Source organism: Drosophila ananassae, chromosome 2L (assembly GCF_017639315.1).
Source record: "Drosophila ananassae strain 14024-0371.13 chromosome 2L, ASM1763931v2, whole genome shotgun sequence".
NCBI lineage: Eukaryota > Metazoa > Arthropoda > Insecta > Diptera > Drosophilidae > Drosophila > Drosophila ananassae.
Window position 1 is genome coordinate 5,590,615 of NC_057927.1, and position 23,004 is coordinate 5,613,618.

The window sequence follows — 23,004 nt, forward strand, 5'->3', positions numbered from 1 at the left end:
CAAAACAATTAATAAAAATCAAAATACAATTGGCGGTTCTTTCTTGTAGGGTTACCAAGCTGGCCAAAATCAACGTTGCCACCCTTCTAGACGAAGTAGCTTTCGGCACTAGCTTGACTGAAATTGGTGTGACCGCACCGAGAAACGTGAAGTGAGCGCCATAGGTTGCTTTTTCCATTGGAATATTCACACATTATTGGTGGCGACATGGGCGACAAGCTACTGGACTCGACGCAGATCATCAATGGCCTGGCTGTGATGCTGTCCTTCTTCGTGGGCTATCGTTATGCCCTGAAGCGTGGTGACGCCAAGGACTCGCCATCCAGTGAAGGAGCTCCTCCATCCGAGGCCACATTCTCCGGCGAGGCTTCGGTTGTGGACAAGGTGAGATCCTGGAGCTTTCCTACATGGACTGGGGAACTGTACTGACTTCTCTATTAAGTTTCCATGTCCGGCTTTGTAGATGCAAGAAATGTCTTAAAAAATGTCCCGTACCCTACAGCTGAGGGCAAAAGAATAGTTCTTGAAAGTCTTAGGTTTTCGAGTCGAAATTTTAACTGAACGATTTAACAAGTTTTTCAATCTATTCAAGAAAACAAAAAAACCCCTTATAAATTACTTAATACACTGATTTTTACCTAAATAAGAGTTAACTTTATTACATAAAAAAAACTTACTGCTTGTATGAAAAAAAAAACAAATATTTAGAAGCAATTTCGAACTCAAAAAAAGAAAATTGCATCACATGAATTTTTTTTTCATCATTTTACAATATTTCTAAATGAGGATTATTTTTTTGCAGGGCTACGGCGGATTCAACGATAACTTCAAAATGGTTCTCGTTGTCCGGAACGACCTGAAAATGGGCAAGGGCAAGATCGCCGCCCAGTGTGGTCATGGAGCCGTGGGTGCCTACCAGAGGGCTGTGAGCAAGACCCCACGGTTAGTTCGCGCCTGGGACAGCTGCGGATGCGCCAAGATAGCGGTGAAGGTGGAGAGCGAGGCAGAGTTAATGGCCATTAAAAAGGCCGCCGAACGTAACCAGTTGAACACATGCCTTATCCGGGACGCCGGTCGCACTCAGATCGAGCCCAATTCCAAGACTGTGCTGGCCATCGGACCGGCGGCCGCAGATGACATCGACAAAGTAACCGGCCACCTAAAACTGCTTTAAGATCTGCACCCCAAGTACACACGCAAGCCATGTAGCTCCATACAATTCACTTAAGTGCAAGCCAATATTTCTCGAAGCAATAGGGCGCGGATAGATGACGGTGGTGGAGGAAGTGGGTGGACAAGGTGGCGTCATGCCAACGGAGATGGAGCGGACGACAACTGTGACATGCTAGTTAAGCTAAGATTTACGTTATCGCGTTTTCTGTGAAACGAGCTATTATGTATTAAATGATTGGCAGTCCGGTAGTGGACTGCGAAGCTCTAATGTAATTGATTTTTATGATGGCTATAAATATTTACACAGAGAATTTACGGAATGTTACAATAGAGTTTTACTTCTGTTAGAAAAAAATGCGTTATAGTCTTAGCAAATTAATTTTCATGTGTTTTTATTCTATTACAAAGTATTTCGACTATAGGGCAGAAAACTGGTCATAATCCACAAAAAATGTATTGCATTTGCACTCCTAGTAATCGAATTGGATATTTTTACAAATTGGAAAATCTCTAAAAATTATATCAAATTGTATCTAATTTAATGCAACAGTACATGATCAAATTGTTTAAACTGTGACAAAAATAGTGATCCCACATTTCACAATATTGCAGAAATAATATCAAATTTAAGCAATAAAAATATTTATCAATCAAATTATATTTTAAAAGAGAATTTAATTCTTAGACAGGTTGGATTGCCTCAAACGACATCAAAATTTGTTTAAATGTTTAATAGCAACTTAAATATATGGTTTTAAGACTTAAAAAATTAAAAGTTCACATCGGTTAGGCAACAAAACTACCAAAAAGGGAGGAAATATTCTTCCTAGTAAGTCCAGGCGTAATCGTTGTCTCCCTGAGGAGTTTGTTGCTGTGGCTGCTGCTGCTCCGTCGGCGGAGGTATCACTTGTTGAAGCTGCTGCAGTTGCTCCATTCCCAGAGAATGCTGCGAGTAATCCAACTGGGGTGGGTGCTGATAATCGAGTGTGGGCGGCTCGTTGGGCGAATCCACATCGTAGATTTGGGACGGTTGGCCAATGGGTGCGCCTATCTGCTGGAAATGGTGCTGGTTCTGTTGCATTCCAAACTCGGCATCGTCGAGGACCTCCTTCTTGATGCGGATCCGCGTTCCATCGTCCTCCTCGTCACTCTCAGATATGTCCAGGTCATCGTCGATGCCCATGCCATTGTTCAGACTCGTGGTAGGCATTTCAGGTGGCATCTGCATAGCAACAGAGTCATCATCTTGGGAAGGAAGGCTCATGCCAACACCAGCAGCAGCAGCGGCCGCAGCAGCACTGGTACTGGCCTCAGGTGCATTGTACGAGCTATTGTCATCCTGAAGGAAGTTGGAGAAGGCACCCTGCAAGTTGGTTGGCTCGCCAAGGTTCTCACGCGGCTTGTGCATGGCCAGAAAGTCGGATGGATCGTAGTTGGGATCCACGTCCATGGACTCATCTGAAAGATATCAAGAAGAACATATCAGTAACCTAGCATTCATGAAAAGGATGTATACGTGTGACAAGCTGGGAAAGGAACATCGACACATCAAGGGCACAACACAGAGATGTAGTAACAATAATAGAGACCTTGCTGCTGTTGAGCATAGTAGCCGGCGCCCACGCTACTCAACTGCACCATTGCTTCGGCCACCTGCTGGCTGTCATCCTCGCCGACTGGCTCCTCTGCTCAAAAGGGTAAAGTGAATGCAAATGGAGCGAAATGGAAGCAGAAACGAATCCAAAGAAATCAACGATTGAAAGAAGTTTGTAAATTAGTAAATAAGGGAAAGTATGGTCCTCGAATAATATAGTTTTTAATTAATATAGCGCTTAAATTAAAGCACCCACCTGCTATTTGCTGGGCCTCGACGTCGACTTCTGTTTTGATGTTCTTCGGATCGATGTAGTCCATTGTGTCGGCGGGAGCATGAATCCTTTCGCCCTGATCCAAAATGCTGGCTGCATTGTTCTCATCCTCGGACACTTCCTGGAAGTCCTCCTCCTCGTCATCGTCCTCGTCGTCAGTGGAACATTGAAGGTCTAGGGTCGAACAAAACAATGTTAGTAAATAAACAAGACAGTTGGTAAATAGTGATTGCATTACCAGAAACTGAAATAAATGCCACATTAAATTGTGTTAAATATGAATAAATAAATCTTAACAAGGCATGCATTACTTTAGCTACGAAACTAATAAGGAAAGTGTTAATTCAATTCTAGTTTTAACGAAAAGTAAATGTGGGCAAGCGTTAAAAATGCAGCCATGCGAAGTTTACAAATTTCGGGTTTAATGAGTGAAATAAAATGCATTTAAAAAGTAATTCGGGCAGGTGGATAGGTAATTTGTATGAGTTTGTGGTTTGTTTGTCGGTGATTAGAGGCTTACCTTCATCCAGGAAGTAAGCTTGCGTCTGACTCATGTTTGAAGCAAGGCTGTCCTTCCTCGGACGCCCCCGACCACGTTTAACCGGATTCTGGGCTTTGACTAGAAAAAGGTAAAAGTATTTGCAATTCTCTGGTGGCAACAGTTTCCGGCGGCTTCAGTGTACTTTTTCGTCTGTTTATGTGCGATGTAATTCCTCAAAACAAGCCCTGCCACTACATTATATTTCAATTTCACAAAACCCCCATATCATTCTTTAAACTATAGTCTGTATAAAGTTGGAGAAACATAGTAGGACCTGTTGATCTCCGAATAAGTCCTGAACCTTATATAATTATTATTTACATTACATATTTTAAATCGATATTCTATCATGCATCTAATCTCTTTCACTACAAAACCAAAGTGTCTAGATGGAGATCCGTATTATGACCTTTATAAGATAGTAGGATAGTGTTTCAGTTGACTCAAGTTCTATTACTCGTTAGTAGAAGCAAGTACATCCACCGTTTCCGTTTCGGCCACAACCACTAGGCTAATAGTTTACAATTTTGATAGATTACTGATTCGAAATGTAGAAGGAAGCGTGATCAAACCAATAGCTTTTGAGATTAAACCAGGAGAGAGTTCAATGTTCAAATGTACATGTATGCTAGTTGGGAGGTATTAGTATTAGGAGGCAGATCCTGTCCCACTTACCCTCCTCAACGGGGTCGCGTTGCTTGCGCGGTCTTCCCCTGCCACGCTTAACCTCACCCGGCCCTGGTGGCGGCGGCTTCCGGGCTGCCTGGGAAGTGTGCGTTTCCGCACCCATGCCGCGATGAATGGTATTGGGTGCGGCATGGCCCACATTGCCCTCCACATCGATGTAGTCGTCTCCTGGGGAACTGGCCCTGCTGCCGCGTCCAAAATCGTAGTCATCATTGCCCCAAGCTTCGTCGAATTCTGGAGCATTTTCCCTGGCTCGCTCCTGGGTCTTGGCTATATTTTCCTCCAGCTGAGTGCAGTGTTCCGTAAACTGGAATTAAGAGTTTACATTTTAAAGATTATAAAGCTCTGGGAGATAGCTATGAGCACTTACCTCCACCAGCTGAGTCTGAGCAAACTCTAAAATCTTTTTCGCGAAATTTGTGTAACGAGAATCGCTGCCATTGTACTGCTCGCAGTTGGTGAGAATCAGTTCTATATCGGCCAGATATTCCGCTCGACTATGATATCGGTGAGCTGTAAGATGAGAAGGTTATAAAAAATGCACATAGATGTATGAAAAAAGTCCTCACCCTCGATATTTTTCCCAATGGTCTCTAGATCCATGGGTCTCTTGATAACAGTATAGTAGTCCTTCACCTGCTTCTTGTTGACTGGCTTGAGGAATGGCCAGCTCTCAGTTAGTTGTTTGATTTGCGTGTGCAGCTTGTCGAAGATGAAGGAGAGCGCCACCTGGTCGTCGTCGTCGAGCAGCGGATTAATGGCCTTTTCAAGGCGCATCAGTTTGTCCTCGCGCTCTGCAAGAAGCTCGAAACAGCTGGTGAACATCCGCTGAGCGGCAACTGTGTAGGCACTCTGCGAGCCATTATAGATGAGGGAGTTGTCCACAATTTGCTTAAGATCTTCCAGAAACATTTCGCGGCTGGTGTAGCGCCTTTGGCGGATGTACTCCCTCATGGTCTGCAGGTCCATAGGCTTCGTGACTACCCGATAATAGTCTGGAACCCGCTTGGCACTCACGGGAAACAGGAAAGGCGACACATCAGGCATCGAGCGCAGCTCGTTGAGGATCAACTCCAGAATAGAAGAGAGCACGACAACGGGGTCAGTACGGCGACGGTTTGCTGTCTTGTTGTGACGCTGAAGATAATCACAATGGATATCAGCCCCCACACGCCGCTTCTTCTTGCCCATGGCGTCCCGCTGAACCTTCAAAGTCAGTCCCGAAGAGCCACTGCGACGCTTGTCGTCATTGTGGCGTTTCAGCACCTTGCTGCTGACCGTCACCTTGGTGCCATCGACATTCACCAAATCATCATCGTCCATGGCCATCTCCTTCTCGCTCTGATCGTCCATGTCGTCGGCCAGCGAGGGATTCGATTGGGATAGGCTGCTCTGCATGCCCGTGTACAGCGGACAGGCCTTATTGGTTCGCATGTGACCCACCTGGCCGCATGCACCACATTTGAGCTTAAGATCTGGTTTTAGCTTGAACTTCTTGCGCGAGGGACTAACCTCCTTGTAGCCACTGTCACGCTCCTTATGCGAGTGTCCACCCGAGCTCTTTGGATCGCCCAAAGAAGTGGGCATACCTCCGGGTTGGAGTTTCTGGTTTTGAGCCAGTTGCGCCAAGCGTTCGCGTTCCTGGTTGCGCTTAATTCGTCGCAACTGCTCCTGAATGCGACGCTTTTCTCGCTTCATCTCCTCCTTTTGTTGCTCATCCAACGTGGCGAACTGTTTGATGAACTGCTCGTCCTTGGTGGTTCGGATCTTGATGTAAGCATCGATCACTGGCTGCCGGCGTACAGTCTCTACTCGCGTGTACTCCTTGCCGTCGTTGCCCTTGAAGGTTCTTGTGATTCGCAAAATTCTGCCTTGGTTACTGGGGGCTCCCGGCTGCTGTTGGGCCGCCTCCTCCTTAGCCTTAGCCTTGGCAGCCGCTCCTCCGCCAGCGCCATCTCCGTGCTCCTCATCCAGCTGCCTCAAAAGCTCCTGGCGTTCCTGCTCTTCGCGTTCCAGAGAAAGTTGCGTAGAGGTCTTCTTATTGGACAGCATGTTCTCAAGATTCTTTCCCAGTTCCTCGAGATCGGATTCCTCTGAAGCGGAAGACTCCGCCTCATCGGTAGAAAGAACCTCAGAACTGGCTAGCACCCGGTTCTGCAAGTCGAAGATACGCTGGCACTCCTCCTTGTAGCGCTCCTGATGCTCGGCAATGGAGAACCGATTGCCACGAGAGAACTTATCCATACCCTCCTCACCGGCCTTAGCTTTTTCGGTAGAGAGAGTTCGGACCACGTCAATGACTTCCCAACGGGATAGCTTTTTGATTTCCTCCTCAGGCACTTTGAATTTGCGCAGCAGCTCCTTCGCCCTTTGCAGTGGAAGACGCCGCAGATCCGCATCTGTTCCCGTTACAGAGCGTTTTGGCTGCGACTCCTGCTCCTCCTTGCTTTGCTGTGGGCGTAAAATCGACTTGATTAATTTAATTATTATTATAATTTTGATATAGATTGTGTACCGTTGGTTTGTTGGGCACCCTGACGTATGAGAAACCTTCACCACAGCCTGTAGGATCTGCTGGACCACTCAGTTGAAGCAGGCATTTTCCACGCATGGCCTGGATATAGGCACGGGTGGTGTTCCAAGGTGCCACTTTAACTTCATCGTCCAGTTTGAGTTGGGCTTCCTCATCGTCATCTTCTTGGGGAGCAAATAAGAACTTCTCTCCATATCCAGCGTCCTATAAAGTATAGAATGTTATATAGTAGAAAGTTTGATTAAGATTGAGCTCCATCCCTCACCTTTAAACGCTGTTCGGCTGCAATCATGCTGAAGTAAGCGCAGCATTGCTCTGGCGAGACCATGGCACGGATTTCCTCTTCGGAGGGAAGCCGGAACTCCGGCTTGATCACCCACCAATTGGAATCCATGCCAGTACGCTTGAAGTCGGCGCACTGTTTCAAGCGCTTTCGGATGCTGCTCTCGGAGTGGGCGGGAAAGGCTTTTTTAATGTCGTCCATGCGGATGCGACGCGGGTTGTCCCTACTCTTCCAGAACAGCCGATAAATAAAGACCTGAAATGAAGCAATAATATTTGATAAACCATTTTAAAAAGTAAATATCAAAGTAGTCACCTGAAGGAAGTCGCGTGTAAAATTGTTGGCGCGTTTGGAGTTCGGACCAGGAACCTCATAGATGGGACATTCCTGGCCTACAGTAAAGATAGCATTAACAGCTCGGATCCAATAACCGGTCCGTGTACGTATCACCAGGAAATCATTGTGAGACATCTTGTGGGGATAGATGGGTGCGCGGTACATGTTGTTCTCCAGTGCCTGAATACACTGTCCGGGGTGCAGGATGCCCAAGAAGGGACTGGTGTGGGCGAAGGCCACCTCACCGTATACATAATCTTGTGGACCACTGTCTTTCTCGGCCTTGCGCTTGTAGTAGTTCTTGATTTTGGAGCACATGCCCACCTGGTTCATCAATGGCGGATGCTCCTCGCAGAACTCGGCCAGCACGATGTCGCCGTCCTTTCCGCTCAAATCCTCTGGATTGCGCATAAAGAAGACATCTCCGCCTCCCGAAGCAATACGTTCCACCTCACGTTGTTTGGCTTTTTTGGCGATGTGCTTCAGAAGTGGCATGACGGCGTGGTGGGAGATCATAGCGAGCGGACCATGAGAGTACTTCTTCAAAGGCGGACGGTGGAAGGAGCGCAGTTTCATCGGACCCATATGCGTGGGGACGAACGGAGCTCGTAGTTCCACCACTGGTGTTGAGTGCTGGATGAGATTACCGCCGCCCACTTTAAGCCGCAGGGTGGGTTCCGTCTTGGGAGTGTAGTACCTAAAATAAGATCGAAATAATACATCTTTCATAGAGAGCCAACAATAACTACTCACGTGTCATTAGAAATATTAAAGGGATCGCGGTCGGGACTCTTTGGTGGCGGCGGAGGAGTGTCTTCTGCTAGCACGTTTATCACTCCAGCCTTGCCCAACAGAATCTTTGACTTTTTAACATGAGGATGTGGAATTTTGATCTTGGGTGGTGGACCAATGTTTTTGTTGATCTTCGAAGGATCAATATCATCAGGAATACCTAGGATGATATTCTCATCGTTGGGATCAAGGGTAAGAACCTTGGGCTTTGGCACTTTGGTCATCTGCTGTGCATCCCAAATCACTTCGTCCTCCCACTTGTGATAGATCAACTCCTCATTCTCCACCGGGAACAAACTGTACCAGGTATCATCGGGAGCTTCCGCTGGTTTAGCCTGGGCACTAAAATAAAAAAATTATTCTTTCATTTCCATTACAAACTAAACCGATTTTATCTTACTTTTGTTGTGCCTTTTTACTGGCAGCAGATCCCTTGTTGGAATTGCCACTGTTCCCTCCGACTGGGATCGCCGTTTTTCCCGGCTGACTGAATGCGCCAGCTGTTCGCGACCCGCTGGACGGTAGCCAACCTGCAGCATTTGTCTTGGAGTTTAGCTTTTGCATTACTTTCGACTTGATGTCATTGCCATCCCAGACGACGTCGTCCTCCCAGTGCAATTGCGAGACCATCAAGAAAGCGTCGTCTGCTATGTATTGCTCCGGGGATTCCAGTTCTGGACTATTCGCCCGTCGGTCTTCTTTGTTTTGGGATGTTTTAAAACCGTAGTTGAAACCCTCGCCGGAGTCGCTTACTTCCAACATATCGTACCAGATCTGAGCCGGTCCGTAGCGCCAGTCGGCCACCTTTGGCTTTTGGTCGCTGTTCTCTCCATTTTCCGGGCCCTCCTGGCGTAAATCCTCGCTATTAAGATCGCCCAGCAGTTTGTCCTCGTCGTCAGACATGCACTCGGCTGGTGTTGGCTCTGGGCCGAAGTGAAGGCTAAAGCCGCGTTTTCTCGGCTCTTCCGAATCGCTTGGAGAGTCCGAACCAGCGTTGTTAATGGGCTAAATATGAGAATGGCACATTTTAATACAAAAATTTATGAAACTTAGAGATGTTAAAGAAACCTTTTGATCACGAGACTGATTTCGCTTGCGACGTCTTTTCCGCACATGGCGCCAGATCTGTGGAAGACTTGTTGGCTTTCCAGGTCCAAAGAGGCGTGAAAATCGCAACACTTTTTGGGGTCTGAAGTCCGGAAACAGCTCCCGCACATCCACATTTTGGTACTTGGAGGGCAGTATGTCAGCCAGCGGTGTGTCCAATTTGCGATCGGCATCTTAAAAATAAAATGGTTCGTAAAGTGAACGAAAAATTGTCATGGAAGAGTTACCTTTGGGATCGATGGCCTTGCTATCGCTTGTGGTAGTGGATGTTTCAGTCGTTTTTGTGGTTTCTTCTGTTCCACTGCCAGTACCCGAGCGAACGGGGGCACTTGGGGGAGGCATCAGCTCCTTGTCATCCTTGGCTGCAAAGTTTTGACAATGAGTACTTAAGTTTCCCACTACAATATTTACTTACTTAGTTTTGTTTCCACCTTAGATGCGGGTATAGCATCCTCCAAATCATCGTACGACGATGATGCGGTTTCTTTTTGCTCGGGTGGTGTACGGGGGCAGTCTTCTGAAAGCTCCGTGATGTCCGAGTAGTCAATGGCATCGTCTTGGGCCTTTACAGCCCCATCCTCGCCTTCATTGTTTTTGACACCCGCCTTGAGGGCATCGAAAGCACTCATTCCCCCACTGTCAGCGGCTTCGGGTTTATCAGAATCCTCTTCGTCGGATGAAGGCTCGGCCTCCCTGCGATCAATGACCTCGTGAAGCATGGAATCCAGACCCAATCTAAAATAATGGGAGTAATTCAATACGTTCTCCATAGTCGGATGATGTGGAAAATACACCAACATATATCCTGAAATGCGTACTTACTTGGATAATGAGCCAATGTTTTCCCGGAGCTCCGTATCAAAGCCGCTGCCTCCACGACCCTCTCCATCTTCGTCGTCCAGAAGCCTGCCCTCGGAATCGATGTTGCCGAACAGAATGCCGGTCAGATCCATGCCCAGATCACCGCCCCCATTGCCAATAGAGCCCTCGTCATCGCTGTTGTCCGACCCCGTGTCCATATCTTCCCTATTTTATTGTTTACGCTAAACAATTAATCCGTGATTTTTTCATGCAGCAGCTTTGGGCTAGGGATGGAAGTAAATTAGAAATCAAACTATCGATAAATTTCCCCAGAACTTTTTGGGAGTTGGCAGCTCCCAAACGACAACAAACTGTTGCAAATGTTTTGGTTTGTGTTTCTGCTTATAATTCTTCATTATTGTATAAAACTGAAATGAACTGCTGCCTCATCGTATAAAAGAGGTATTACTGAACACATTGTGGAACAACATTATATCGAAAAATGGATAAAATTACATTGTTTTGATTTTATTGCACCAGCTGCAGTTCTTTGAATGTAAACATAAAATATCGATAAATTTCCTTCGCGAGTTAGCAGCACTGTATTTGCGGCAAACTGTTGCAACTATTTTGGTTTGATTCTTCTTCGATCGTATTTATATATAGAACAGCGCAGCAGACGGTTGAATTTTCCCACCCAACGTGCTTGATTTTCCCGCTTGCAGACGTTGTGTTCGAGTGTATCTTTGTGTGAGTGCGCCAGTGATCGAGAAGTTTCGGCAGTCCAAAATTTAGGCCAAAACGTGAGTCATTTCTGGTCAATGAGAAGTTTTTCCTACAGCTTGCTTCCTTTTGCAGAGCCAATTGTGTAACAATGACCAACGCTATCACCAGCGATGAATCCGATGCCGGGACCTTCAAGGACAGAGGAAACGAGGCCTTTAAGGCTTCTCGTTGGGAGGAGGCAGTGCAGCACTACAGTAACGCCATAAAGTTGGGCGAAAAGCACAAGGAGCTACCAGTCTTCTACAAGAATCGCGCTGCTGCTTACTTAAAATTGGAAAAGTATGAGAAAGCGGTTGAGGATTGCACGGAATCTCTTAAAACTTGCCCCGGAGACCCCAAGGCTCTGTTCCGCCGGGCACAAGCTTATGAGGCATTGGAAAGGTTTGAGGAGGCCTACAAAGATGGAACTGCCCTGTTCAAGGCTGATCCTAGCAACAAGACTGTGCAGCCTATGCTGCAGAGGTTGCACGTAATTGTGGAGGAACGAGCGGCTCGCAACTCCAAGACCTCCACGAAGGTCAAACAGATGATGGATATCACCTTCGACTTTACCTCTCCCATCGAGAAACGCCGCTCTGCTGCCAATAACCTGGTCGTTTTGGCTAAAGAACAGACAGGTGCCGAGCTGATGTACAAAGATAACTGCATCGCCAAAGTGGCCACCTTGGCAAAGCTGGAAAAGGACTCAGATATTTACGTTAATATGATCCGCGTGGTCGCCGCTCTCTGTCAAGATAGCGTAGAGCGCACCAAGGGTGTGCTTACAGAGCTGGGAGTACCGTGGTTCATGAGGGTTCTCGACCAGAAACACGAGGACTGTGTCTCCACTGCCCAATATTGTTTGCAAACCATCATCAACGCCTTGTCGGGATTGAAAAACAAGGCAGATTCAAAGCCAGACAAGGAGCTTTGTTCTAAAAACAACCGCGAAATAGATACTCTTCTCACCTGCCTGGTCTACAGCATCACAGATCGTACTATTTCCGGAGCGGCTAGGGATGCTGTTATGGAGCTGATCACTCGAAATGTTCACTACTCCGCCCTCGAGTGGGCTGAGCGTTTGGTAGAAATAAGGGGCTTGTGCCGCCTGCTAGAGGTGTGCTCCGAGCTGCCGGACTACAAGTACGAGAGCGCAATGGAGATCACTGGTTCTTCGTCAACCATTGCATCGGTTTGCTTGGCCCGTGTCTATGAGAACATGTACTACGATGAGGCCAAGCTCAAGTTTACAGATCAAATCGACGAGTTCATAAAGGATAAGCTGTTGGCGCCTGATATGGAGTCAAAGGTGCGGGTCACTGTGGCAATAACAGCTTTGTTAAGCGGACCTTTGGATGTCGGCAACCAGGTTATCGCCAGAGAAGGTAGGCTTGTTGGATTATTAAAGAAACAACCCTTCAATATACTTCTTATTTACAGGAATTCTTCAAATGATTCTGGCCATGGCAACAACCGATGATCAACTTCAACAACGTGTAGCCTGCGAGTGTTTAATAGCAGCATCATCTAAGAAGGATAAGGCTAAAGCTCTCTGCGAACAAGGCGTGGATATACTTAAGCGCCTGTATCACTCCAAGGATGATTCTATTCGAGTTCGGGCTCTGGTTGGTCTTTGCAAGCTGGGCAGTTATGGTGGCCAGGATGCGGCCATTCGTCCGTTCGGCGATGGAGCAGCTCTCAAGTTGGCGGAGGCATGTCGCCGATTCTTAATCAAGCCTGGAAAGGACAGAGATATCCGTAAATGGGCTGCCGATGGCCTTGCCTACTTAACCCTCGACGCCGAGTGCAAAGAAAAATTGATTGAGGACAAGGCTTCCATTCACGCCCTGATGGATTTGGCCCGCAATGGAGACCAGTCCTGTCTGTATGGTGTGGTCACCACCTTCGTAAATCTTTGCAATGCTTATGAGAAACAGGAAATGCTTCCCGAGATGATAGAGCTGGCGAAGTTTGCGAAACATCACATACCCGAGGAGCACGAGCTAGACGATGTTGATTTCATAAACAAGCGTATTACGGTTCTGGCTAATGAAGGTATTACCACTGCTTTGTGCGCCTTGGCCAAGACAGAGAGTCACAATTCCCAGGAGTTGATTGCCCGAGTTTTGAACGCCGTATGTGGCCTTGCGGAGTTGCGAGGAAAAGTGGTTCAGGATGGAGGCGTCAAGGCTCTCCTTCGCATGGCTCTCGAAGGTACCGAAAAGGGCAAGCGTCATGCTTGCCAGGCGCTGGCTAGGATTGGCATCACCATTAATCCCGAAGTGGCATTTAGCGGTCAAAGATCTTTGGACGTGATTCGTCCTCTGTTGAACTTGCTGCTTCAGGACTGTTCGGCTCTGGAGAATTTTGAATCCCTGATGGCACTCACCAATCTGGCCAGCATGAACGAGAGCGTGCGTCAGAGGATCATCAAGGAGCAGGGTGTGTCCAAGATAGAGTTTTATCTAATGGAAGACCATCTATATCTGACTCGTGCCGCCGCCCAATGCTTGTGCAATTTAGTTATGTCTGAAGACGTGGTGAAGATGTTCGAGGGCGATAATGACCGCGTCAAGTTTTTGGCTCTACTCTGTGAGGATGAGGACGAGGAGACGGCCATGGCCTGTGCTGGAGCTTTGGCAATGTTGACTTCTGTGTCGGTAAAGTGCTGCGAGAAAATCCTGGCCATTGCCAGCTGCCTGGACATCCTGCACACCCTTATCGCCAACCCTAGTCCTGCGGTCCAGCATCGTGGCATTGTGGTAATCTTGAACATGATCAACGCCGGCGAGGAAATCGCCAAGAAGCTCTTCGAGACTGACATCATGGAGCTACTGAGTGGATTGGGACAGTTGCCGGATGAGTCGCGTGCCAAAGCCAGGGAGGTGGCCATCCAGTGTTTGGCGGCGGCGGAGAGGTATCAGATTATCGAGCGCTCCGATGAAGCCGAGGTTCCGGATGTTTTTGCCGAAAGTGCCAAAATAACCGAGATTATTGATGAATAATTTGCCGTCTAATCCCTGTCTATCCCTAATGTGCCTTTTGTTCCCATTCATACATGATTTCATCCTCTCCGCTACTCACAAAGTCATCTTGATACTTAACTTATTATTTAAAATATTTTAAATTGTTTTATAAACATTGTACGAATTTATTATTAAATTCACTTAGAGGTGTTTTGTTTTTGAAGTTTTTAATCTTGTTTTTATTTGGCAAAGTAACCCAATTTTTGGCAATACTCACTGATATGGGTCAACAGGACGACTTCAATGGATTAAACACTATGTTTAAATGTGATTTTCATGACGTCTTACCAAAATAGTTCTCAATGCATTTATGGTCACGGCAGCCCAATGGCTTTCATTGAGCAACGTGCAATCTGCAACATGCAATGCACTACTTGCAACAACTGCGTGGGCTACCATTTTTGGGGCATTCAACTGCATTAATTTGATTTGGCTGCCATTGCGAATTGTATAGCGGATGCATTTAAGGACTTGGCGCACATTTCAGGCATTCTTAATGCGAATATTATTAGAGGCCCAGCAACCGGGTTGCAAGTTGCTAGTTGCCAGATGCAACCGCCACACTTTTTTTTCCCACCATCTCGCTTTTCCCCTCGACTCTGGCTGCATAGGTTTGTGTGGCAGTGCACTTCCTTGGTATGTTTTCTATTCATTGCAACACTTAAACTGACATTAGCCGACAGCTCGAGGTAGCAGGCTTCCTCTAATGCACAAATAATTGCAGAAGATGCTTCTGCCGCTGTTGTTCTGCGGCCGTGGCAGTTGTAACCGTGGCTTCTGATGTTGCACCAGTGTCAGGTAGCCAAGAATTCTGAGCTTCTCTTCCAGCTGATTGCTCAATCTCAATGAAATATGATTAAATAAATAATTGTTGCTTTAATTCAGTTTTGCGCACAGAGGGTTTCAGTTGCTAATGGAGCCGCCGAGCCGTTAACGGCATTTCTTTTGGCCATTTGTCGTGCGGCTTAAATTTCCTTATATGGGATTCTGCAAAGTTTGACCCCAATTTTAGACTTGTCATAAATTAATCACCATCTAGTCTAATTTTTATTAGATTATGAATATAATTGTTACATATCGTTTCTTAAAAGGGAGACTAGAAAATCAAACTCATCTAATCCACAAATTTAATCCTCAAACAGAAGCCAAAACTTTCAGTTTCAGATTCATTTTTTTAGTTCAAGTGAAATTGAATTTCCCCAAAAAAACACAGAGGAAATAAAAGAGAGTCTCCCAACCCAACTTGGCTTGAATTCCAATGATCGGAAGACGACATCTTTGGTCAGATTGATGAAAGAACTTTCCCAGTTGAGCAGGGAAAAGCTGAGCCGGCCGAGTGATCGGCTTAAAACGGCTCCAACTAAATGGTCGACAAACACTGGGGCCACTGAAGAGATAAATGATCATTAAAGTGCGTAAAACGAAACCAAACTGGACCGAGTGGTATTTACTTTTTCGGCGTTCGGCATTGGTAAACATTAGACATTTTGTCCTAATTACACAGACGACAAACCGAGCTGAAACTTCGGACTTAAAGCTTCATCGGCTTGATTGGCGACGCATGTGCAACTTCACTTTCCATTTAATCCCGTTTTGGCGGTGCGAGTCGCGGGGCGGCCGGCAAAGTCTTGCAGATCTGTGTGGTGCAACTGCCGCACAATTTGTCGCAGTGCCGCCGCCGCGTTGCATGAAAATCGAAAGCCGATTTTCATGTCAATATTTTTGTTTAATAAACTGGCCGGCCTGAGTCGTCTGCGCATGCGGAAAATATGCAAATTACCATCGACATCGACGGCGGGCATCATAAGGTGCCCCCAAGGCAATGGAACGCAACGCAACACACAGATACTCCCGTACTCTCAGATACGTGAGCACACAGATACACAAATACCCAGCCAAGTTGCGTTGACCGATTGAACGAAAGTGCAGCAGCGAAAGATACCAGATACAAGATGAAAGATGAAAGTTGTCCGCGAGTAGAATGACGATGCTGAAAGTGCAAGTGGCTCTGCGGATCGATGGATCGATGTAACACGGTAACGGTTATGGAGACTCTAGATCGTGTGCAGGTGTCACCTCAGGTTGCGCCAATGGTTTCACTTTTCTAAGCTCAAAGAACTTGCCGGGGAAATTCAATAGGTGTGAGAGATGAGTTAATTAAGAAACATATCTGTGAATTTTAGAGGAAATAGTAAACTTAAAAGTAGAGTAAGTTTTATCGGATAAATAGCAAATCCTGAAAAATTGGTAAACTAAACTACGATAACTTTCCCAATTTAGAGTTTGGGATAATACCAGACAGAAAATCGGCGGAGGCCTTTCCCTAGTCCCCATCCTCCAGCTAGTCATTTGTCAACGTTTTTTTTTGTATTTTCATTTGGCCGGAACTTGTGGACAATTTGGTAAAGCCACGGCGTCGGACAAAACTCGTAAAGCGATTTTCCTTCGCATTGGCCATGGTAATTAATCAAACAACTGCCATCCGCCGAAAAACGTTTGGCAACGTTTTGGAGTAAAAGAAAAAAGTTTACTGAAAGCCAAAAATTTGCAAATGCCGTCACCTGAAACCGGCCTCGAAAAAGAGGAGGATGTCTGTAACAACCGACAAAGTTATAAAGTCGGCGGGAAATTTTAGCGATAGGAAAAAATTTCGCTCAAAATTTATATCAATTGATTGTCGTTGCTTAGGACAGTTAAGATACTCGTTCGCTGCGATCGACGTCCTGAAAAGGCCAAATATGCTAAGCATCTTTCCAAAGAAGAACAATAAAAAACTGAACCAACAAAATCAAGAGATGCCATTAGCAAGTTGGCCAGAACATTGCAACATTGTTGCTGCAATCGAGCATTGAAGGTACAGGGAAAAAATGGTATTAATAAAGAAATTCATTAAAGCCTTTGCGTGAAAATGGATATGAATTAGTTATAGAATAATTTGGATTTTAAACTGTTTTAACTATTTTTTAACGTATTTCTAAACGTAAAGAGTTCTAATCTGCTAGATTTCTCTTAGTGTAATAGCACCATCCTCGGTCCCCTAGGTGATAAGAAATAATTGAAAAGATTGTCGGGCATTTGAATCGATTGAATGGGCCAGGCCAGCAGAGCGCGCAGAAGAAGTAGAATCGCAAAGGGCCATAATTAGGCGATTGTTCCGATGTGTGTGAGTTTGTGTGTGTTTGGAAATGTTTATGTAATGTCAAAAGCCGACCACACAAGAAAAAATGGGCTGGAATCCTCCGCCAGTGATCCCGGAAAGAGGAGAGGGCCGTCCAGTGCTTCTCAAACTGTGTAGTGGGCACCATTGTCATTAAAGTTGCAAGATCGTCTCTCCCTCCCAGCATTGCTTTCTTTTCGCTGAGCTTGCAGTTTTGCCTCAGTTTTTCCCCAGTTTTCCCACCGCCCTTCTCGCCCCCAGCTCACTCACTTTGCCTTAATTGTTTTATTGCATTTGGCGGGTGAGAGACGCAAACTTTCTATTTGCGCATTTTCACAGGGAAAAAATATTTTATTTTCCTATTTTTTTGTGGACTGGAAAATGGCATGGAAAAATGCTTGGGCGATAAATGTTTGGTTTTTATGAAGATGCGACTGGAGACAGAAACTGGCATCCACAAATATTTTTCTTCCGCCTGATTACAAATGCAAGTTTTCCAAATTGTGTTGAGTCACAGTTACAGATATGTCACAAGATACATATATAATAGATTTTAATTTCACATCAATCAAACAAACTACCGGATGGTGATAAAAAAAACATAAAGCTCTTTGTTAAGCCCTATTAAAAGATAAAATTCTAGGTATAATAAGGATTCTGTATTATTATAGCATATATCTAATAGATATAGTTACAATTGGAAAATATAGTATAAAACCTCATTCGATTCAAAGATATTCCCAAGCATGGCAATAAGACTGATTCTTTGTTAATAATTAGCCTATTAAAAACGCATTTTTAACAATCGTTAGAGGGAGATCTTAATAGCTAAATACATATGTATATGCTATGAAGCCAGATTCCCTGCCAGCAGTTGCCTGGTCCTCATTTCATCACAGGGAGTTCCGATCTCCGGGACCGATCCATTCGGGCTTAATTATGCGTTTCATATGGAAGCCCGACAATGGTCAACCCTTTTTATGTGCAAACTTTAGCGCGTTTTATGAGTCGCTCATTAGAACTCGAACAGGGCCAGTCAAGCAACATGAACAAATGCGTAAAGTTAAGAACTGGTGGCCATAAGGGGGAGCCGGGCACTGTTGGCCGCTCCTTTATGACGTTGAGATGTCGACAACGAGGACCAGACCAAGGCATGTTGCCAAGGCAAGAAAAATCACTAAAATAAAAATTATGTTTAAGGGGTATAAACCAAATTTCATATAATTATAAACAAACTTAAAATTGTATTAATTTTAATGTTTATGGAAAGGAATGTTACAATGAACTATTTCCTATAGATATTTTAATATCTTCGGAATACCTTTTAAAATCTTTTATATTTTTTCAGTGTAATTGAAGGCGTAGAAGGAGATATAGAAACAGAGTCGGCTCATTATAATGGGCGGCACTTTATTTAAATGCGCGCACGGCACATCATTAACAAGGCAAATGCTATGCGATTCCCGGGCCCAGTTCTTAGTTCTTGGCTCTGTTCAGATCAGTTGGCTCTTTCGGCTGGAGTCCAAAGGGATGCGATTGTTGATGTGGCTGCGTCTCTATTAGCGAATGCAGACCGCACGCACTTCTGTCCTGGAAAGGAGCCGAGGGGAACGGTGTGAGGACCGATTTCATAATATCTCAATTGATGAGCGGGGTTTCCATCAAGTTCTATGGCACAGTGGTCAGTTGTAGAGGTTATCTGATTAAAATTCCCAAGAAAATGGATCATCAATATTCCTCAATTTACTTATGTTACTATTTGATTATATATTTTATGAATTTGCAATAAAGTTTTGAAAAACAGCGTTTATTTAGTTTTTATTATGAAATTAATCTTATCAGTCGATCGATTAATTTTAAAATTTAAATTAAGATTTCTTGGAATAATTTATCTATATAAATTATAGTTTCTATTAGTTAGTTAGTTAGTTTCTATAAACTCAGAATGTCTCAGAATACATTTTTTTTTTCAAGGAGTGATTGCTGATAAGAACATTTCTATAAATCACACAAGCTGCCCATTTCTAATTCAGCTCAAAATGGCAAGTGCATTGAAGTTATTTGTGAGTCAAACTTGTTGGTTTCCTAATCATTTATTTACTTTTAATTTTGTTAAAAGGTATTTTTGGCTATTGTTCTTTTGGCTGTTCAGGAGTCCTCTCAGCAGCCGTGCATTATTTTTCCTGCTATTTTAAACAAGACGCGTGAAGTGCTAATCGGAATACTAGATTATAAAAAAAGGGTCGTACAAGCTATTTTTGGTAAGGGGGGACATGTGACTCAAAATAGCGGAGGAACTCAGAATGTTGCAAACTCTCAAAACGTATTTATATATCCTCAACAATCAACTGTTAGGCCGTTTCCATTCAACTTTAGAGAAGGCTGATGGTTTTTCAACCCCACATGGGCCCAATCGAAGGTATCTTAAGGGATATAATCTTGCAACTATGATTATGATGATCAATAATAAATATATACAATAAATAAAGAAAGCAAAACATAAAACTTTGTTTTATTAAAAAATGCAATATGGAATCGAATATTTCATCCGGTATCATCCGGTAGGATATCAGACAGCAGGCTATCAACCAGAAAGTTACCAACAAGACGAATATCAGACAGCACGGAATCAACCAGAAGAACAAAGGCCAATTTTAATCTTATGACTGATATATTTCTGAGTTTTAAAATTGTATTTTTAGTACTCTTGGTTATATATTTAATACTTCTCATATTTTTTGTAGAGTTCTTCAACCAGTGTACCTTTGAGTGGCGCCTTAATTGGTTTCTTAGAAATCGCGGTGCGCCCTTTTACTCGATGAGCGCTTCACTTACCTCTTCTTACAGCCCCATCCTTTCCAGAACCCCTCTTTGGCCAATACATATCCCAGTTTCCCCCCTACCCAGACCCTATTTCCCCACCATTTCACGAGCGCTTTGCCTATTACTTGGTCCGCTGCTCTTGGCTTTGATACCTCTTCCGACCGCTTCTGCCCGCTAATTAAGGTCGTCAATGCTGACCAGGGGCTTGGGCTTGGATCGAGTCTTTGGTGCGTTTGCAAATTACCCCGCAATTCCACCAACAAATGTTAGAGGGAGGGGGCAAGCGAAGGGTTCTAGTGGTAATTGCCTGACTGACTGCGTTGCCTCAATTTCCAGTGCGTTTCAAACTGCGCGAGAATAGAATTAGAATTTCAAATATTTCGAAATCAAAGTTAATTTTCAATCAACAGAATATTAGTTCCTCTTTCTCAAAATTATAAAGAAATAAACGATTCCTATAATGTATGCATTTGAAGGTTTCTAATAAAAAACCCTAAGGAAACGAATTTTCATTATTAAACTATGCATTCACGTTTTGAATCGAGAGATCGTGTTTATTTCAACTTCCTTATTAGTAAGAATTTAGTTAAAATACAACTTTAACATTTTAACAGATACTTAAATTTTAGTCAGTGGACTTATCACAACATTAAAATAAGCTGGATACTATTTAAAGACAAATTAACCGCCCATTAAGACATAATGAGGTTTTTTCATAGCTTTTGTTTTGGCCCCGCAGTCGGATCAATCAATCAATCAAAGCGCATCCACCTAAAGTCCATTGATGTATGTCAGTAGTTCCGCTTATCCTTGACACAAAATGTATACCAAGAAATCACATATAAAATATTTATGCGTAATTATCAAAGGCAGCTAAATGGATACATCCCCCCCTCGACCAAATCAAACAGCCCACTAAAATTTACAAATCATAAATAAAAAATATGATTTCGCTTGAGATTAATTGCTGTTCGGTCTTGTTGGCTGATTTATTTTGGCCAACCTTCGTCCCACGAAACGATTGTGGCAGGGTGGGAGGCAATTTGGCAGCAGACTCTTGATTTGTTTCTGTTTTCAAACTTAATTACGCGCGTGTATCTGTCAGATGGCCAAACCAATCTCTTTACAATGGAAAGAGCTTTAAGCCACGAAAATTATGAAATAAAAGCAATAAAAGATATAACCAAAGTATCAAAGTATAGTGAGCAATTTGTATTGGGCAGGAAAAGTTAAATGCAAATTTTTGCGATTATTTTTTTTGAAATGACTCTTATTATGTAAAAGAAATTTCTTTATATTATATTGGCCTAATCATTTATTATTTTTATTAATCAATCTGAGGGAGCGACATATTAGTTTTTTAACCTCTAAAACATTTAATACAAAGATTATGGAAGAGTACAAGGCAGTTTCAACCATGCAGAGATCGGGTTTTCTTTCTTGTTTGTTTATGGTTTGGCTTTCAGCGTACCGGCTAGCCAATCTTGGCTTTGCCTAGGGGAACGTTTATTTGCAGTCGCGCCAACATAATTTTGCACAGAAATTATTAGCACTTTATTATTTTTTCGGTAGTTACGCCCCTTTCTTGTACGCATTAGCACTAAATTCCAAAAACCACAAATTCGCACAAAAAACCCAGTCAAACTATCCACTCCCAAGTTTGAGGTTGAAATTTTATTAAACGTTTAACAATATGTTGCCAGGAATTTTGTATAATTAATTGCTAAGCATAAATATATTAAAAGGAAATCGATGGAACTTCAATCTTTCAGCCGAATGCTATATATTTGCCAAATCACATACGATTCACGTCGGAAATAAACGAATTGTAGATTGATTCCCTTTCAATCTGCCTCAAAATCTGGGAAAAAATTATTTTTTATCTTTTTCATCAAAATTTCTGGAGGATCCCCTTCAAGATGTACAAAAACTCATGGAGCCCCAATATGGCCCACATCGATAGCTATATCTTAGCCAATAATTATCAGATTCTTGTGCGGAATACCTTAAACGAATTGTACATCGATTCCCTTTCAATCTGCATCAAAATCTGAGAACAAATTATTTTTTAGATTTTTCATCAAAATTTTTGGAGGATCCCCTTTAAGATGTACAAAAACGCATGGAGCCCCAATATGGCCCACAGCGATAGCTATATCTTTGCCAATAATTATCAGATTCTTGAGCGGAATACCTTAATCGATTTGTACATCGATTCCCTTTCGATCTGCATCAAAATCTGAGAACAAATTATTTTTTAGATTTTTCATCAAAATTTTTGGAGGATCCCCTTTAATATGTACAAAAACGCACGGAGCCCTAATATGGCCCACATCGATAGCTATATCTTAGCCAATAATTATCAGATTCTTGTGCGGAATACCTTAAACGAATTGTACATCGATTCCCTTTCAATCTGCATCAAAATCTGAGAACAAATTATTTTTTAGCTTTTTCATCAAAATTTCTGGAGGATCCCCTTCAAGATGTCCAAAAACGCATGGAGCCCTAATATGGCCCACATCGATAGCTATATCTTAGCCAATAATTATCAGATTCTTGTGCGGAATACCTTAAACGAATTGTACATCGATTCCCTTTCAATCTGCATCAAAATCTGAGAACAAATTATTTTTTAGATTTTTCATCAACATTTTTGGAGGATCCCCTTTAAGATGTACAAAAACGCACGGAGCCCCAATACTGCCCACAGCGATAGCTATATCTTAGCCAATAATTATCAGATTCTTGTGCGGAATACCTTAAACGATTTATACATCGATTCCCTTTCAATCTGCATCAAAATCTCGGAACAAATTATTTTTTATATTTTTCATTAAAATTTTTAGAGGATCCTCTTTAGGATATACAACAGCTTGGAGCCACAATATGGCCCACAGCGATAGCTATATCTTCGCCAGTAATTATCAGATTCTTGAGCGGAATACCTTAATCGATTTGTACATCGATTCCCTTCCAATCTGCATCAAAATCTGGGAACAAATTATTTTTTAGATTTTTCATCAAAATTTTTGGAGGATCCCCTTTAAGATATACAACAGCTTGGAGCCACAAAATGGCCCACAGCGATAGCTATATCTTAGCCAATAAT

At 43.6% G+C, this 23,004-nt stretch overlaps 3 protein-coding genes across 6 annotated transcripts; 2 read left to right on the forward strand and 1 right to left on the reverse strand.

Annotated features, from left to right (window-relative positions):
• Positions 1–103: 103 nt before the first annotated feature.
• On the forward strand, positions 104–1,441 carry LOC6500588 (probable peptidyl-tRNA hydrolase 2). The gene is made up of 2 exons (XM_001953490.4): positions 104–384; positions 803–1,441. The coding sequence occupies exons 1-2, from the start codon at positions 208–210 to the stop codon at positions 1,172–1,174; spliced, it is 549 nt and encodes a 182-aa protein (XP_001953526.1). The 5' UTR covers positions 104–207; the 3' UTR covers positions 1,175–1,441.
• A 107-nt stretch (positions 1,442–1,548) lies between these two features.
• Positions 1,549–10,435, reverse strand: LOC6499969 (transcription initiation factor TFIID subunit 1). 4 transcript variants are annotated; one of them, XM_001953491.4, is made up of 16 exons: positions 10,143–10,435; positions 9,736–10,055; positions 9,548–9,682; positions 9,282–9,493; positions 8,614–9,218; positions 8,175–8,555; positions 7,401–8,118; positions 7,068–7,340; positions 6,785–7,006; positions 4,839–6,720; positions 4,640–4,782; positions 4,258–4,576; positions 3,562–3,660; positions 3,024–3,215; positions 2,763–2,858; positions 1,549–2,631 (listed from the first exon to the last, which is right to left on the reverse strand). In XM_001953491.4, exons 1-16 carry the CDS (start codon positions 10,337–10,339, stop codon positions 2,000–2,002), a joined length of 6,426 nt encoding a protein of 2,141 aa, XP_001953527.1. In that variant the 5' UTR covers positions 10,340–10,435; the 3' UTR covers positions 1,549–1,999. The 4 variants fall into 4 exon arrangements, with proteins under 4 accessions (XP_001953527.1, XP_014766300.1, XP_014766301.1 ...); XM_014910814.3 differs by lacking the exon at positions 3,562–3,660; XM_014910815.3 differs by lacking the exon at positions 2,763–2,858.
• Positions 10,436–10,704: 269 nt separating this feature from the next.
• Positions 10,705–14,075, forward strand: LOC6500589 (protein unc-45 homolog B). The gene is made up of 3 exons (XM_001953492.4): positions 10,705–10,924; positions 10,980–12,271; positions 12,327–14,075. Exons 2-3 carry the CDS (start codon positions 10,996–10,998, stop codon positions 13,889–13,891), a joined length of 2,841 nt encoding a protein of 946 aa, XP_001953528.1. The 5' UTR covers positions 10,705–10,924; positions 10,980–10,995; the 3' UTR covers positions 13,892–14,075.
• Positions 14,076–23,004: the final 8,929 nt, after the last annotated feature.

What these genes read in the sequence shown, in the direction of transcription:
- LOC6500588 (XM_001953490.4), top strand. Translation starts at nt 208, where the DNA reads ATGGGCGACAAGCTACTGGACTCGACGCAGATCATCAATGGCCTGGCT. An exon ending in AGGCTTCGGTTGTGGACAAG is followed by an intron (nt 385 to 802) that starts GTGAGATCCTGG and finishes ATTTTTTTGCAG; the next exon opens with GGCTACGGCGGATTCAACGA.
- LOC6499969 (XM_001953491.4), bottom strand. Translation starts at nt 10,339, where the DNA reads ATGGACACGGGGTCGGACAACAGCGATGACGAGGGCTCTATTGGCAAT. An exon ending in CAGCCGAACAGCGTTTAAAG is followed by an intron (nt 7,007 to 7,067) that starts GTGAGGGATGGA and finishes TATACTTTATAG; the next exon opens with GACGCTGGATATGGAGAGAA. An exon ending in ACGCGACCCCGTTGAGGAGG is followed by an intron (nt 3,661 to 4,257) that starts GTAAGTGGGACA and finishes ACCTTTTTCTAG; the next exon opens with TCAAAGCCCAGAATCCGGTT.
- LOC6500589 (XM_001953492.4), top strand. Translation starts at nt 10,996, where the DNA reads ATGACCAACGCTATCACCAGCGATGAATCCGATGCCGGGACCTTCAAG. An exon ending in CCAGGTTATCGCCAGAGAAG is followed by an intron (nt 12,272 to 12,326) that starts GTAGGCTTGTTG and finishes TCTTATTTACAG; the next exon opens with GAATTCTTCAAATGATTCTG.